The sequence below is a fragment of the Prionailurus viverrinus genome, chromosome C1 (assembly GCF_022837055.1).
Source record: "Prionailurus viverrinus isolate Anna chromosome C1, UM_Priviv_1.0, whole genome shotgun sequence".
NCBI classification, from domain to species: Eukaryota; Metazoa; Chordata; class Mammalia; order Carnivora; family Felidae; genus Prionailurus; species Prionailurus viverrinus.
Window position 1 is genome coordinate 106388030 of NC_062568.1, and position 15491 is coordinate 106403520.

The window sequence follows — 15491 nt, forward strand, 5'->3', positions numbered from 1 at the left end:
CAAAAATAAATAAACATTAAAAAAAAAAAAAACTTAAAAAAAGGGGGGGTACACAGGAGGAAAAATAAACAGAGCCTCAGAGACCTTTGGGACAGCAATAACTATACCAACATACACATACATAATGGGAGTCCCAGAAGCAAAGAGAGAATGGGGCAGAAACAATATCTGAAGAAACTGCGCCAAAGACTCCCCAGATTTGATGAAAAACATCAATCAACCAACTTGTGTAGGAAAAGCTGAAAAAACCCACACCTAGACACATAATTAAATTGTCAAAATGCACGAATATATATATTAAAAAAAATTTTTAAGTAGACTCCACACCCAATGTGGGACTTGAACTCATGACCCAGAGATCAAGAGTCACATGCTCTACCAACTGAGCCAGTCAAGGTACCCCCCAAGGAATTACTTAAAAGTGAAATTCTGTAATTTGATCGCACAAAAAAGGGAATATATGACAAAATACTAAAAGTTAAATCTAGTTGAATAATACTGTGTTCTCTATTTTGTTCTACATTTACAGGTTTTCATATTAAGAACTCCAAAAAAGAATGCTATGAGATAAAGTTGAAGATATCGCCTGCAAAGAAAAAGAGATTTTCAATTTAAACTTCTCCCAGCCATTGTATTATTTAAGAGTGTAAGCAGGAATTCTGTTTATGGAAAGATGGCCTGGACATACTTTTCCATATTCTTCCTAGTTAAGTATAGCTGAAATCATGAGTATTACATATAAAAGCAACAAAACAGCTGCTGAGAGATGAAGGCAGACTGGCTAGGGCGCTCAGGACCAAAGGAAGACATAGCAGTGAGTTCCCTGGGTTTCCTTTCTGATTGTGCTCCAGTCTGGGTCCTGGAAGGCCATAATACAGAAATGTCAAAGGGCACAGACAAAAATCCCAAGAAAAGTCTGCTCAAGGAACCAAGGCAGGAGCAGCTGAGCAAGACAGGAGACTTCTAGACAATAACTGCTCTCCCAGTGAAACACCACAGAAATGACTGTGGTCCCAATTCCCACGCTCTCCGGCAAAGGCTGTGGAGAACCTAGACTTCCACACTTGCCAGGCTGTAATGAGGCAGCGTGATTCTCTTTCCGCCATCTCACTATTGAAGTGGTGTCAAAAGAGGTCAAGCAGGGAACCTGGCCTTCAACTCTCCTCTTGGCAGTGAGAAGGCAATGCTTTCCCTTCCCCAGTTGCGGCCATGTGAGAGGAGGACTGCCAAAACATTAAGCTAGAAATAAACTCCAGGGTCTTCTAAGACCATAAAGGTCCAGGTCCAAACAGAAAACCACTCGTCTAACCAAGAGCCAAGAAAATCACAACTTGAACAGGAGATGAATGATGTCGGGTAGCATCTGACAAGGACGTAGAGATCATAAAAATGCTTCAACAAGCAATGACAAATTCAAAAGATGAAAAACAAATTTAAAAGATAAAAAAACCAGAAAAATCTCAGCAAAGCAATCAAAGTTATAAAAAGATCCAAATTTAAATTACAGAAGTGAAAAACAATAACTGACCAAACATACTCACTGGACATTCTCAGGAGCCCAGTGGAGATAGAATCAGTGGGGTTGAGGACAGATCAATATAATTTACCTAACCTCAACAACAGAGAGAAAGGAGACTTAGACTCCAGAGTGATGGCCCTGCCCACTGTTAGAGCTTGGAGTTGAGGCCACTGGCTGGCCAATGAACTCATAAGTGTAGGTAGTGTGCCACATGAGGGGCAAGTCTTTCGCTACCACCACAAGGGTCCGTGGCCCAGTGAATGGAGTTTGATAGTAATTCTTGCTACAAATAAAAACAAAAAGAGTAAGGGCAGAAAAAGGACATTTCCTGATTTGCAAAGGGTCAAAAATTGACATCTTACGTACTGTTTGTCTGCTGCAAAAGAGATGCTCTAACAAATCAGAAAGTAAATCAAGAAAAAAGGAAATATACGTCACCAGGGATGAGATGAAGGGAATTCAGACCGTGAAGGACAAAGGAAACACAAGGGATAACAGCTGGGCACCGAGTCCAGAGAGCAACCAGTGAAGATTGGAGTAGGTGGAAGCAAGGCTTTAAGGAGGGAGGGATGTAAACTAGAAAAAAATGGAACTGACAGAGATCTGATAGGTCTGCCTGTATTTGGAGAATTTCTATAGGTTTCGGGGAGAGTCTGAGGATGAATTAGTACTATGTGATTTGTTTTAAAGTTCATATTTTAAATTTATTTTAACAGCTTTTGGATTTACTTTCTAAATCTGTTTTCTATTTTATAACATTAAAATAATTTTTTTAATGTTTATTCATCTTTGAGAGAAAGAGACAGAGCATGACTGGGGGAGGGGCAGAGAGATAAGGAGACACAGAATCCGAAGCAGGACCCAGGCGCCAAGCTGTTAGCAGAGCCAGATGCAGGGCCTGAACCCATGAACCGCAAGATCATGACCCGAGCTGAAGTTAGACGTTCAACTGACTCAGACACCCAGGTGCCTCTCTATTAAAAGAAAACTTTTTAATGTTTATTTTTGAGAGACAGAGAGACAGAGTGTGAACAGAGGAAGGGCAGAGAGAGAGGGAGACAGAATCCGAAGCAGGCTCCAGGCTCTGAGCCATCAGCACAGAGCTTGATGCAGGGCTCGAACTCATGAACCAAGAGATCATGAGCTGAGCTGGTCAGACGCTTAACTGACTGAACCACCCAGGTGCTACCCCCTCCCCCATTTTATATTTTAATCTTCCTTAATCTTTTGGCTTGGAATTGGTAATATAGTCATGTTTCATTTTCTTTTTTTTTAAGCTCTATGTCCAATGTAGGGCTTGAACCCATAATCTTAATATCAAGAGTCACAGGCTCTGCGCAAGCCAGCCAGGCGCCCCAGTGATACGTTCATGTTTCAAAGGATGTACTGGGAACTCTTGTTCCCTCCCTTAACCCTCCACTATCTCCACACAACACCACTCTACTGCAGTGTTTCACTGAATCTCGTGTAGCACTTAAAAATAATTAATGACAACATTAACACATCCTTACTTTTAACTCACATATTGGTTTCTGAGATGTTGACATGTATATGTTTGATCTTGTATCATAGTATATTTTGTATGGTTTTTGTTTTATATTTATTTCTTTTAAAAATTTTGCTTTTTCAGGGCAACTGGGTGGCTCAGTTGGTTGCGCGTCCAACTTCGGCTCAGGTCATAATCTGAGTTTGAGTCTGTGAGTTTGAGCCCTGCGTCAGGCTCTATGCTGACAGCTCAGAGCCTGGAGGCTGCTTCGGATTCTGTGTCTCCCTCTCTCTCTGCCCCTCCCCTGCTCATGTTCTGTCTCTCTCTGTCAAAAATAAATAAACATTAAAACAATTTTTTTTTAATTTTGCTTCTTCCATTTCTATCCTCTATGTCTACACTGTTTTCTATTTTAATTTTACCTTCATTCTGTGGTTTCTTCTAAATCTTTACTGAGTTCTATCCCTTCACATGTCATCCCTTTATGTCCTGTCACTTAGTCTGCGTTTCATCCTTTGTGTGTTTTCCATCAGTGAGGTGGTGCTAACGTCATTAAGTAATTTAAATTCACAGTCAGAATTTTAAAATAAGTTTCACACTTATTCTGTAACACTTTTCTGGTGCATGTTCTTACTGAACAAATGAGTATATTTTGTTGCTCTTTTCCTACGTTTTAATTTTAGTTATCTTCACATGAATATCCTTTTATTACTCATCAGTGAATGAGGTGGGCTATTCCTAAAAGCAGCAATTTCCATGAGATTCCTTTCACTTGGGCGTGGGAGTGTGGGGAGACTGCTCTGGTTTCAGCTAGTTATTTTTCACCATCCAAATGCTCCCTTCTTTCAGGTGGCACAGAAACAGACTGCCCACTGCAAGGAAGGCCATCTGGGTGCCTGCATGCGCAGGGCCCTACCTCCACAATCTACCTGGGAACCATATTAAGTCCGGGAAAGACTCTGCAAATAGCCCCTGCTCACCTAAGTTTCTGCACATACAGTTGCTTACAAGGAATGTACTTTTGTATGTCGTAGACGCTTCAGTTACTGTATTTTTTTCCCAGCGCTTTAAAAGTTAACTCTAGTGCTACTTAAAACAAACAAACAAACAAACAAACAAAACACTTGAAAAAAAAGATAATGTATTAAATTTGTAAAGTTCAGTATCTAATGTTGGCAACAATGTGGAGAAAATGGGAACACATTTCATGAGGATATAAACAGATACAGTGACTGGAAATCAGAATTTAATCTCCACATTTAATTTGACCCAGTAACGCTACTTCCAGAAATGTATTCCAGAGAAATGTTTGCGAAGGGGCTCAATGATAAAGATTCACTGCAGTATTTATTACAGTGATAAATGGAAATAATTTAAGTGTTCATTAATGGAGGACTAATTACGGCACCAACACTTCTGAAAACATCACACAGTAAAGGAATAGGAATACAGTCTCTTTTTCTGGTTTTTCATTTTTCTGATCTCCTAAGAGGACATGTCTGAACACGTGGTCTTTGTACCAGGTCTATTCTCTATACTCACTGTTGATGGGCTCTCTTCCACTCTCACGGTGTTAGAAACATGTATCTGCCAAAACTTAATCACCAGCATAGACCTCTATCTTCAATTCTAGGGCTGTATCTACTTCAGAATTTTATATCCAACTATACATTTGATATCTCCACTTGGCTGTGTCTAACCACCTAGAGATCACAAGAGTAAAATATTTAGAACTAAACTTAAAAAGTTTTTTCTCTCGGAGTGCCTGGGTGGCTCAGTTGGTTAAGTGTCTGACTTCGGCTCAGGTCATGATCTCACGGTTTGTGAGTTCAAACCCCGCGTCAGGCCCTGTGCTGACAGCTCAGAGCCTGGAACCTGCTTCAGATTCTGTGTCTCCCTCTATCTCTGCCCCTCCCCTGCTTACGCTCTGTCTCTGTCTCTCAATAATAAACATTAAAAAAATTTTTTTAAAGAAAAAAGTTTTTTCTCTCCTATTCCCATAGGCTTCCTTACTTCAGAAAGAATAATTCCTTATCTGCAGTCGCTCAGGCAAAACCTCCTAGCCGGACTTCTCCCTTTCTGTCAGAAAATTCTGTCAGCTGTACCTTCAAGATACAACCAGAATCTGAACTCTTTTGAAGACTTTTATTACCTCCACAGTGGTCAATGCCTCTATGATAGTCTAAGGTTGTATTATTTCTCACTTGGTCTCCCTGCTTCCACTCTTACTTCCTTGCAGTTTATTCCCAGCACAGTAGCCAGAGCAGTTCTTGTAAAAAAAAGTCAAATCATGTCACTCCTATGCCTAAGACCTCTGATGGCTCTCAGTCTTACCCAGAATAAAATCGAAAGGACACTGAATGGTCCACAAAGCCCTACATCATCTGGCCCTCAGTTATATCTCTGAACCATGCTGTGCAACTCTCCTTTCGTTCTAGGCTGGTTTCTCTTGCTGTTCCTTGTATATACCTAACATAGATAGTCCTGACTTTGTGCAGTGTGTGAATCGTACGTATATATGTGTAACTACATTATACCAGCCTCCAACCAACGCAGTTCAAATTTGAGCTACCACTCACTATAATATTAACTGTGAGTAGTTATATAAACTTTAAGCAATTTTATGCAAACTTTGCTGCTGCCTCCTCAGTCCATAAATCACTATGTAACTAACAGATGTGTATCAGGATCTATGACCAATCACATCACTTCCTTCGAAATATGTCCATGACTGGTTACTGAATCTGTTATTCAGTTTATACGGACAGCAAAGTGTGGAGCTGTGCAGTCTCTTGTTTCCCAGAGACAAACCCAGGTGAAGTTTTATAATAATGGATGACAGAGAGCAAAAACTGGCCAACACAGATAAAAATGCAGAGAAAAAAACAGTCATTCTGGAAGTGAAATTGGATGTGATTAGAAGATTTGAAACCAGCAACAGCAGAGAAGACAGGACGAGCGCTAGGCCTGTATGAAGATACGGCATGGACCACACAGACAGAATCCAATGAATTGGACTTTGACTTTACCAACAAAGATGGTAAAGTTGCTTATCATCTTTTAGTTTAAATTGCACTGGGCACAGAAAGCCGCTGTGGCAAAATGTAGTATTGACTTCTACTTTGGACTGAGGACTATTCAATCCTATTCAGGTCTAAGTGGTAAAGTTAGCTGGCACAATGAAAGAAAAAGGCCAATTTCAAGGAGAATGGGAAAAAAAAAACAACCCATGAAAACAAAACAACAAATCCTTTCCTGGCCAATAAAGGCTGGTTTACTTCAAAGTTAAGTAATTAACTTTAATTTAACGAATTAATGTTAAGCTATCTGATGAAGCTGCTAGCACAGTGAAAAGATTCTGCTTTGAAATGTGCACTTGTACTCCACGTGTTAGTTACAGCAGAGGGTTTTGATAAAAAGGATGAAGATATCCCTAGAAGTGAGGCTGGCAAAAAATTTCACGTTAAACGAACTCTTGGAGACAATTTGCCAACACTGAAAAGATACAGGATACAATGTTAGAAGCAGACCGAAACTCAGAAAGGAGTATGACAATTCACCAACACATGGAAAGACTGTCGCTCTGCGTCAAGTTACACAATGTGAAGGCGGTAAGCACTGTTCAAACTACTCTTGATTAGTTTTTAGAAGACACTTTAGTTCTCAATGTTTCTCATGTTTAAATTACAGTGTACCAAGTAAGTGTTAGTTTTACTACTTTTTTCACTTCCTTATATATAACTGACAATGAGAGAGTTTTGAGTATTTTCAGTGTTTTTAAAGATCCTAGAGTAAGTACAATCCCACCCCCTACAATTATGATTATTTTTCACAGCTGCCCCTTGAATGGTTATTTGTACTTTTCTGCACTACTGCGTAAAGTAACGACTGCATGTCCTCCCACATAATTCCTGGCCCCGCTCTTTGCTCTGACTCATGCAGCTGGACATCAGGCAGCATGTGGCGCTTCCTTCCTGCCCTTCAACCTCTGCTCAGAGAAGGCTTTCTGGATGGTGTCACCTCTGCCTCCCATCGCTTTACGTTCCCTTCACACTGCCTCCTTTCCCTTCACATATTTGTTTCTCTACACCCACTAGAAAATAAGCTTAAGGAGAATGGACACTTTGTCTTAGTCACTCTTCTATATTCCCAGATTCTAAAATAGTATCTGGCACATACAAGGCATTCATAATTTTCTTCTTGAATGAAGTTTTATGAAGTACATCTAAATACATTAACATGGCAAGCTGTTACTGACAGAAGTAAAAATGGCAAGATACAGAACACTCTAATCAGCAAGATTCTGTTTTTAAGACTCAATCTATCTACCTGTGTACACAGACAAAAGATGCACAAAGATACTTAATACTGTTACCAATCAATATTAATTCTAGCTAGTGGGACTGGCAAGGTGGGTGGGGAACAGGACAATGATTTTAACTTTATACTTTAAATGTTCTTACATTGCCTCTCTTTCCCAAAATAGTGTTACTGGTGGAATGAAGAACAAAGAAAGCAGCATGTATTAACTACTGACATGATGCCATTTTTGACAGCAATCATAACTGGGTGTTTACTATGAGGCAGGCTCTGTTCTAAACACTTTAAATGCATCATTTCATTTAAATACACAAGAATCCAATGAAGCAGATATTATAAGTATGGCTATTTCATAAATAAGAATCAGAGAGGCTGAGAAATATGTCCAGGTCACACAGCTAGAATGTGGACATAAAAAGATGCACACAGGCAAATTATGTAAAATTTGTCACACGTTAGACTCTTTCCTCCTCAATTGTGTGCAGTTGGAACCAAGAGTGATAACATTTATGTGCTCACCCTGCAGGCCTAGGTGACCCAGATGTACTCCGCATAGAGCTTTCCACTCGAGGGCTAGCCACTTCAGGAGGCTGAGGAGGAATGAGGGTTTTCCGAACTGCCATTCTGAAAGAGACCAGACAAACCCAGAAAACAACAGTCCGAGGGCATTAAAGGATAAGAAGTAAATATTTGCTAGGCATAACTATGACAAAATAAAAACACTACATTTGCTAGGCATTTTTTAAAATGGTTTTTAAAATTTTATCCAAATACTATAGATATGTTATTGAAAATGCCAAATTGCACTAAAAAGCTTTTAACAAAACACAGGTCCCCTCCATCTCTCCCCATTTCCTGCCCATCTCTCTCCAGGAAGCAACCACTGTGACTCTTTTAGCTGCTGCTTCGACCACGCCACATCTCCTTTCTACTTATTATCAAACTTAACATCCGTATTAAGTGTTCCTCCCGATCACTGTTGTGTTTACATGTTTATGTTGACCTGAGAAAAAGTTCCTGGAAGTCAAGTGAAAGAAAGGTGACCAAGTTAGTGTCACTGTGCCATCCAGTAGAGGCCATGTGTGGCTCAGATGGGAACCAGCGGGCTCAGCAATGTGGAAGCTGTAAGTGTGACATGGGCAGTGTCGGCAGAGTGCTGGAAGCAAATGCCAGATGAGCGGGCTGAGAGAAAATGGCTTGAACCAGAATACACCATTTTGCAAAGCCTAATTAATGGATCCAGACAGTGATCACCAAGTCTGCTAACATCTCAAAATGGGGGACTACCAGACATTTTAATTTATAAACTGGTCTTGCCAAAAATAAAAAATAATAAAAAAAGAATCTATTCAAGCTTTAGATTCAAGTAACAAGAGACAACGTGGCGGGGACAAGAACAGCAAAACCAAACTACAGGGGTAGTGGGCTAAATTGATATCCAAGTCCTAATCCCTGTACCTGTGAATGTAATAGAGTCTTTGTGAGTGTAATTTAGTTAGAGATCTCAAGGTTAAGATCTTTCTGGTGTGGAGGGTAGACCCTAAATCCAATGACTGGTATCCTTATCACGGAAAGGAGAGATATTTGAGACAGAGAGACACAGGAAAGGTCATGTGAATACAGAAGAAGAGACTGGCGTGATATTCCCACAGCCAACGGATTGCCAATAGCCACCAGAAGTTAGCAAGGAGGCATGGAATGGATTCTCCCTGGGTGCATACACAAGGGAACACCCTGCTGACATCCTGATTTTAGATTTCTAGCCATCAGAACTGTGAGGATAAGTTTTTTTTTAAAGATTTGATTTTTATTTATTTTTGAGAGAGAGAGAGAGAGAGAGAGAGAGAGAGAGAGAGAGAGAGAGAGACAGAAGGCACAAGTGAGTGAGGGACAGAGAGAAAGAGAGAGAGAAGTGGGGCTCAAGCTCACCCAAAGTAGGGCTCAAGCTTACCCGATGTGGGACTTGAATTCATGAACCGTGAGATCATGACCTGAGCTGAAGTCAGATGCTTAATGACTGAGCCTCCTAGGCACCCTAAGAGATTTATTTTTAAGCAATCTCTACACTCAACATGGGGCTCGAATTCACAACCCTGAGATCAAGAGTTGCATGCTCCACCGACTGAGCCAGCCAGGCAGCTCTGTGAGAATAAATTTCTGTTGTTTTAAGCCGCCAGATTTGTGGTAATTTGTTATAGCAGTTCTAAGAAACACAAAGGGGATGTAACTGACAAAACCCTGGGAAAGACAGGGAAGGAGAGGAAAAAGTTTACAGGACAAAAAACCAAGTTTCTTCAACAAATAAATCGCAAGGAAAAAAGAGATGAAGGAAATCTATATATAGAAGAGCCTTAGGAGACATATCAACTAAATACAATGTGGGCACCTTATCAGAATACTGATTCAAATAAATTAAAACAAAAAAGTTGTGACCTCTGAGACCCCTAGAGATCTGAACTAGATATTTGATATTATGAGGTTATACTTTTTCATAAGTATCTCTCAATAGACATATGCCGAAATGTCTACAAATGAGAAGATGTACTATTTAGGATTTGCTTCAAAATAATTTGGTAGAAGGGGGTGGGTAGGCATCTAGATTAAACATAATTGGTTGGCTATGAGGTGATAAGCTGATAACTGAAATTGAATGATGGGTATAACATTCATATGTTCAAAATTTTATTACGTTTAGTTTCCCATAATAAAAAGTAAGACATAAGACCAATTCCACTAACTACCCCCACAGAAAACGAAGAAAACAATTAAACATAGTGAGATACACCACTCTATATCCACAGACTAACCAAACTTAAAGAGTGTCAACAACAAGTGCCGGTGATGATAAATGCGATGACCCCCCCCCCCCCTCCCTCCCTGCCTGCTTGGAGCATACGCAGGTACCTACCAGAGTTGCACATAAAGCATAGCCTACAACCCAGCCAATCCCCTCCTAGGTATGTAACAAATACATTTAGCTATGTGTCAAAGGTCATGCACAAAAATGTTCAGGATAACATATGGCCCCAAACTGGAAACAACCCAAATATCCATGGATAAACTATGGTACTGTTATTTAATGGCATCTCACATAGCAATAAAAATACTACAATCACATACAATTAACGTGGATGAACTAAACAAAGGGAAGGAAGATGGAGTCATACAAAAACACGTAATATATGATTCAACACAAATGCCACAAGAAGCAAAGCAAGTCAACAAGGTCAAAAGATAAACTGCTTAATTCCCTTTGGGAGAAAGTATTGGTAGTATTCTGTTTCTTGCCGAGATAGTGGTTGCATGCTGTGTTCACTCGGTGCTAAATTACCCCATACCTGCATTATCTATGCAGTTTTCTATACCTCAGTGAAAACGTGGAGAGAGAAAGAAACTGGAAGAAAAAATGGAGTTAGCAAACTCCTTTATTTTCTTTGGAAATAGTAGCAAAAAAACCCATGAGAGCATATATTTTTGCTTTCTATGTGAAGGAAACACCAGCGAGAACACACTGGTAAACAGGTGAGAGGGAGGAGAGCTACAGCACTGTTCTCAGCAGGCTAGAAAGGCAGAGGTCAGGGGCTCCAGAGCGAAGGGCTGAGAGTCTGTCCACAGTAAAAGATGAGATGAGTAGAGTGTGGGATACAGATGCCGGCAGGTAGGGAGATTGAAAGCTACAGTTGACCAAGTTCTCTTTTGGGTGTTTCCATTTTTCTCAAAAAAGTAGGGATCAAGTTCATTAGCTGGTAGTGAACATGCGTAAGGAAGTGTGGGAGTTCTGAGAGGAGCAGGGGGCAACTGTCCAGGAGAGTGGCTTAGGACAGCATCCTATGCTGGTCTTCAAGATCCTAGTGAAGGTCTTTGAGGTTAAGCAAGGCCAGTCAACACAGTTGTTTACCCCACCAAAATCTGCTGCGCAAATTCAGCAGAAAGTTGGATTTGAGTCTGGTTTTGACAAAGTGAAGAGGGGTGCAAGGAAGTGGGGGCCATATGCAAGGAAGTGATTGCAGCAGACCCCAAAAACTGAGTCAAGGAGAGGAAGAGAAAGGTCATGAAAGGGGGTAGCATCAACGGGTGGAAGGCTCCCTGGTGGGTAGTATGCTCACCACTGCTGGTGAGGTAGGAAGACAGAAGGTAGGCTGTGGGACACCGGAGGACAGAAGAAAAGGTCAAGGAAGGCTTGTGCTTGTGGGTTTGTGCTGATGGATGGGGGAAGATGGAGAGGCATTTAAGCAACTGAGAAATCAGAGACCTGGGATATCATTTCAGACAGAATGACAGCCAGATGTTAGGTACCTTCTGAAGGACATACAAACATACCCCCAAATTGAACTGGAATCTGATCTTGAGCTGCTCTGACCAACAAGGTAGTCTCTGGCCATACGGGGCTACTAAGTACTTGGAATGATGGGCAAGTGCAACCAGGAGCAAAATTTGTACCGGTATTTCATTTAAATAATTTGAATTTAAAACTGATATTTGATTCAGTTATTAGAAAACTTTTCAGTGGGCCTGGAATGACTTGGCTATGTGAAAGTATACTCTTCAAGTGCAAATTTTATGAAATCTGAATACGAACTGAGTGCTTTCGAAGAAGGATGGCTTGAAAGTGGCAGTGAGGCACCAAGAGGACATGGACCCCAGCACCAGGCCCAGTGACAGGAGGATCAGGAAGAGAGACAGCCATTACTTTGGGGAGAGTGCAGGAGTCGAGATCCTGAGGAAGAGCCAAGTTCCACTTAGAGAAAGCAGACACACTCAAAGAGGAAGGAATTCCGATGATGACAACTCAGCTATGGGGGCACAGCAGAAAGGTCACAGGGAGGCAGCCAAGTGGAGAAGGGGGCAGATCTTTTTGTCTCCAGGGTTGTGAGATTTCAACATGTTTATCTAAGTAACTGTTTAAAAAAAGTTTTTTTTAACGTTTATTCATTTTTTGATAGAGACAGAGAGTGAGTAGGTGAGGGGCAGAGAGAGAGGGAGACACAGAATCGGAAGCAGGCTCCAGACTCTGAACTGACAGCACAGAGCCCGACACGGGGCTTGAACTTATGGACCGTGAGATCATGACCTGAGCTGAAGTCGGATGCTTAACTGACTGAGCCACCCAGGCGCCCCTCTCAGTGCTGGTTTATTAACACGCACTGCATCTACTTGTGCTGGGCATGTTGCGGTTCTTTAAATCAGGAAACTCATGCCCTTTAGGTTTGGAAATTTTCTAGGAGTTATTTTTTAAGTGATCTTCCTTCTTTTCTCAGATCTCTCACTGAAACATTACCTGGAGGCGGGATCTCCTGAGCTGATTCTTTGATTTTCTTGTCTTTCCTCTTCTATCTTATTTTTGTGTTCTTATTTTTCAATCTACTTTTGAGAGATTTCCTCAACTATACTTTTTTTAAGTTTTTTTTTTAAGTTTATTTATTTTGAGAAAGAGAGAGAACAGGGGAAAGGAAGGGCAGAGAGAGAGGGGGAGTGACAGAATCCCAAGCAGGCTCTGCACTGTTAGCAGAGCTGGATGAGGGGCTCAAACTCACAAACCATGAGATCATGACCTGATCATGAGCTGATAAGTCAGATGCTTAACTGACTGAGCCACCCAGGCACTCCTGTATTTTTTTTTTTTTTTTTCAATTTTAAGTAGGCTCCACGCTGGGTGTGGAGCCCAAATGCAGGGCTCGAACTCACAACCCTGAGACCAAGACCTGAACTGAGATCAAGTCGGACCCTTAACGGACTGAGCCACCCAAGAGCTCCTCCTCAACTATATTTTCCAACTCCTCTGAGTTCAATTTCTGCTGTTGTAGTTTAAATTTCAGGACACACTCTTTTGTTCTCTAAATGTTCCTTTTTGATAGCACTGCCTTCTTGTTGCACAGATACATCTTTTTTTGTCCTTTGAAGACAGCATTCAGTTTTGGTCTTTATTTGCTTTCACTTTTTGTTTTTGTTCTCCTTGCCTTGCTTTATGCTCCAAGCTGCGTTTTTCAGTATGTCTAGTGGTTTGCCAGAAGGCCCTCAGAAACCTGCTTGGATGTGTGTTCATGATTAGGAACGGGGGACTAACGTTGGCTGGAAGCTCTGAGTTCATGGAAGAACTTGCCTACTTTAAATTTCACGTAAGGGGGATCTGATTCCTGACCTTAGGAAACCCCTAGTGCTGGTATCTGCATCTTTTCCCTTCGGCTGGACAAGCCCAGAAAGAAAGTGGAGTCAACATCTCACTTTTGTCAACAGCGTTCAACCGCCAGGGTTCTGCCGGCTAAAAGGGAGAAGGGGACTGGTAAGTCTCAGCACTCTGCAAATCTGTTTCTGGTATAATACTCCTGGCACCCCCTTGTGCTACTTGATCTCAGTGGACCATTTGCAGTGTTAAACTCTCCAGGTGCATGCTGGGGTTGGGAAGGGCAGTGCACTGCAAAGTATGGGTAGGGAAGGGGATGCAGGGCTCTGATTCTCTCAAACACATTTCAATCCTGCTTCTGTTTAACCCAGTCTTCTATTCTCTCATTCTTATGTGTTTATATCTTTCTAAAAAGCCTCTTTGCTAAAAGTTCTATAGGGTTTTGAGAGGATAAGAAATTTAGAAGTGCATGTTCAACCTGCCATGTTAAGTACAAGCTTTGCCCTACATTTTTCATTGATAAGGCTCCTTTGCCACAACTGATTTATCCTTAAAAGAGAGTCTGGTCTACGGAAAGCTCCACACGTCAGGAAACCCTGTATGGACCCAGCAGCTTATGTTCTCACTATGCTTTAACCTTTATAATCTTTTGTAGACACACATCAGCTCAGTGCAGCCACAGAAACTCTGCTCTATGAAGTGTGACTGCCCATCTTCCACCTCCCAAGTTTTCAAGTTAAGTTTCAGAGCACAGCACATACTTTCCTGCCCATCACCCACCAACTCAGGTTCTATGGCAACACAGTACACTTCTGCTGCTGAATAGGACCCTTACTTAACACACCTGGGAAACTGCTTGTCCTGAACAACAGTGCATGCTGGCTGATGAGGAAACAAAAAAAAAACAAACGCAGTACACATTAATGTGCTTACCTAGACAAGCCTGAAGGGTCTGTTAGAAGTGACTTAGGGAGTCTAGGATTAAACTCCACAAAATAGAGAGAACTCCTAAAGTAGTATGCAATGGCTGTTTATAAACTAACCCCCCACAGACTCCTGGATTCTTACCGTCCCACAGTCTGGGCTTGGCAAGGCTCTACTGAACAAGCCTGGGGTGAGGTTATTTTGAAAGAGATTAAAAATGTCACAGAAGATGAGAGATTTAGAGTTTGCTACCAGCACAATAGAGAGCCTAATGTTTCTACCAATTATACTCAGAACTAGAGGTGTCATGTGGCACTACTGGGTCTACCTACCCATCCGTGGCGGGCTTCTTCCGGAGGATACTTGGCCGGGGGGACGAGCCCTGGGCCGGAGCGTTGGTGCTAGCACTCTGGCTGTGGGTCTGCACCACAGTTGTTGCTGCTGGAGCGGCACTGAATGGACTGCTAATAGGGTTGGCTACAATTGTGGCTCCATCCGCCAATACCACTGCTGGAGGAGAGGGAGAGGGCAGAAGAGAACAACGAAGAAAGGGAAACAAAAGCAAACATTACTAAAATGTCACATAAGGCAAAAACAATCAGACCACCAGAATTAGAGTACCTGTGTTATAACTGATCAATTTCAAGAAAGTAAGGTTTAGAGCACAATGTTCATCTGCCTAAAAGCAGATGGCAAAGTGGGAGGTTACTAAGTCTATTGATGCATGATCAGTAACAACTTCTCTTTGCTTTGGAATCATAATTACTAATGAATCAGATAAAATACATAAAGTACATGGTAGACTTTAAGAAATGGTCTCCTACAATTCTTGTGAAATACCATTGCCTCTCAACCCCTAAAAATGATACCAACATATCAGTCCACTTTAATTTTACAACTTTACATACAACTCGGAAGAAACAGCAGAATGAGAACACTGTGGAAAGATGAATCGGCTTTCTCAACTTTACAGAGTGCTTCCTAACATGTGCAAATACATATTAGGCTGTTTATGTATATAGTTGCTAATGTTTACAATGACCCTGACAGATAAGTTCTAGGCAATGTTATAAGGAGGAAACTAAGGCACAGAGAAATTACTTGAAACCACCAAGCCAGCA

General features: G+C 41.3%; 1 protein-coding gene and 1 non-coding gene across 11 annotated transcripts in view; one reads left to right on the forward strand and one right to left on the reverse strand.

The window, feature by feature from the left end:
- SAP130 (Sin3A associated protein 130) overlaps positions 1-15491 on the reverse strand; it is an 81886-nt gene that overhangs the window by 22868 nt on the left and 43527 nt on the right. For 7 of the 10 annotated variants that reach the window (XM_047871773.1, XM_047871772.1, XM_047871779.1 and 4 more), the window contains 2 exons: positions 14703-14880; positions 7845-7949 (listed from right to left, as the gene is read on the reverse strand). In XM_047871773.1, coding sequence (XP_047727729.1) covers positions 7845-7949; positions 14703-14880 — 283 coding nt within the window. The remainder of the gene's footprint in view (positions 1-7844; positions 7950-14702; positions 14881-15491) is intronic. The other 3 variants (XM_047871770.1, XM_047871775.1, XM_047871774.1) reach the window with 3 other exon arrangements.
- LOC125174248 (small nucleolar RNA SNORA62/SNORA6 family) lies at positions 1657-1810 on the forward strand. The gene has a single exon (XR_007155363.1). It is a non-coding gene; the product is annotated as a small nucleolar RNA SNORA62/SNORA6 family (small nucleolar RNA).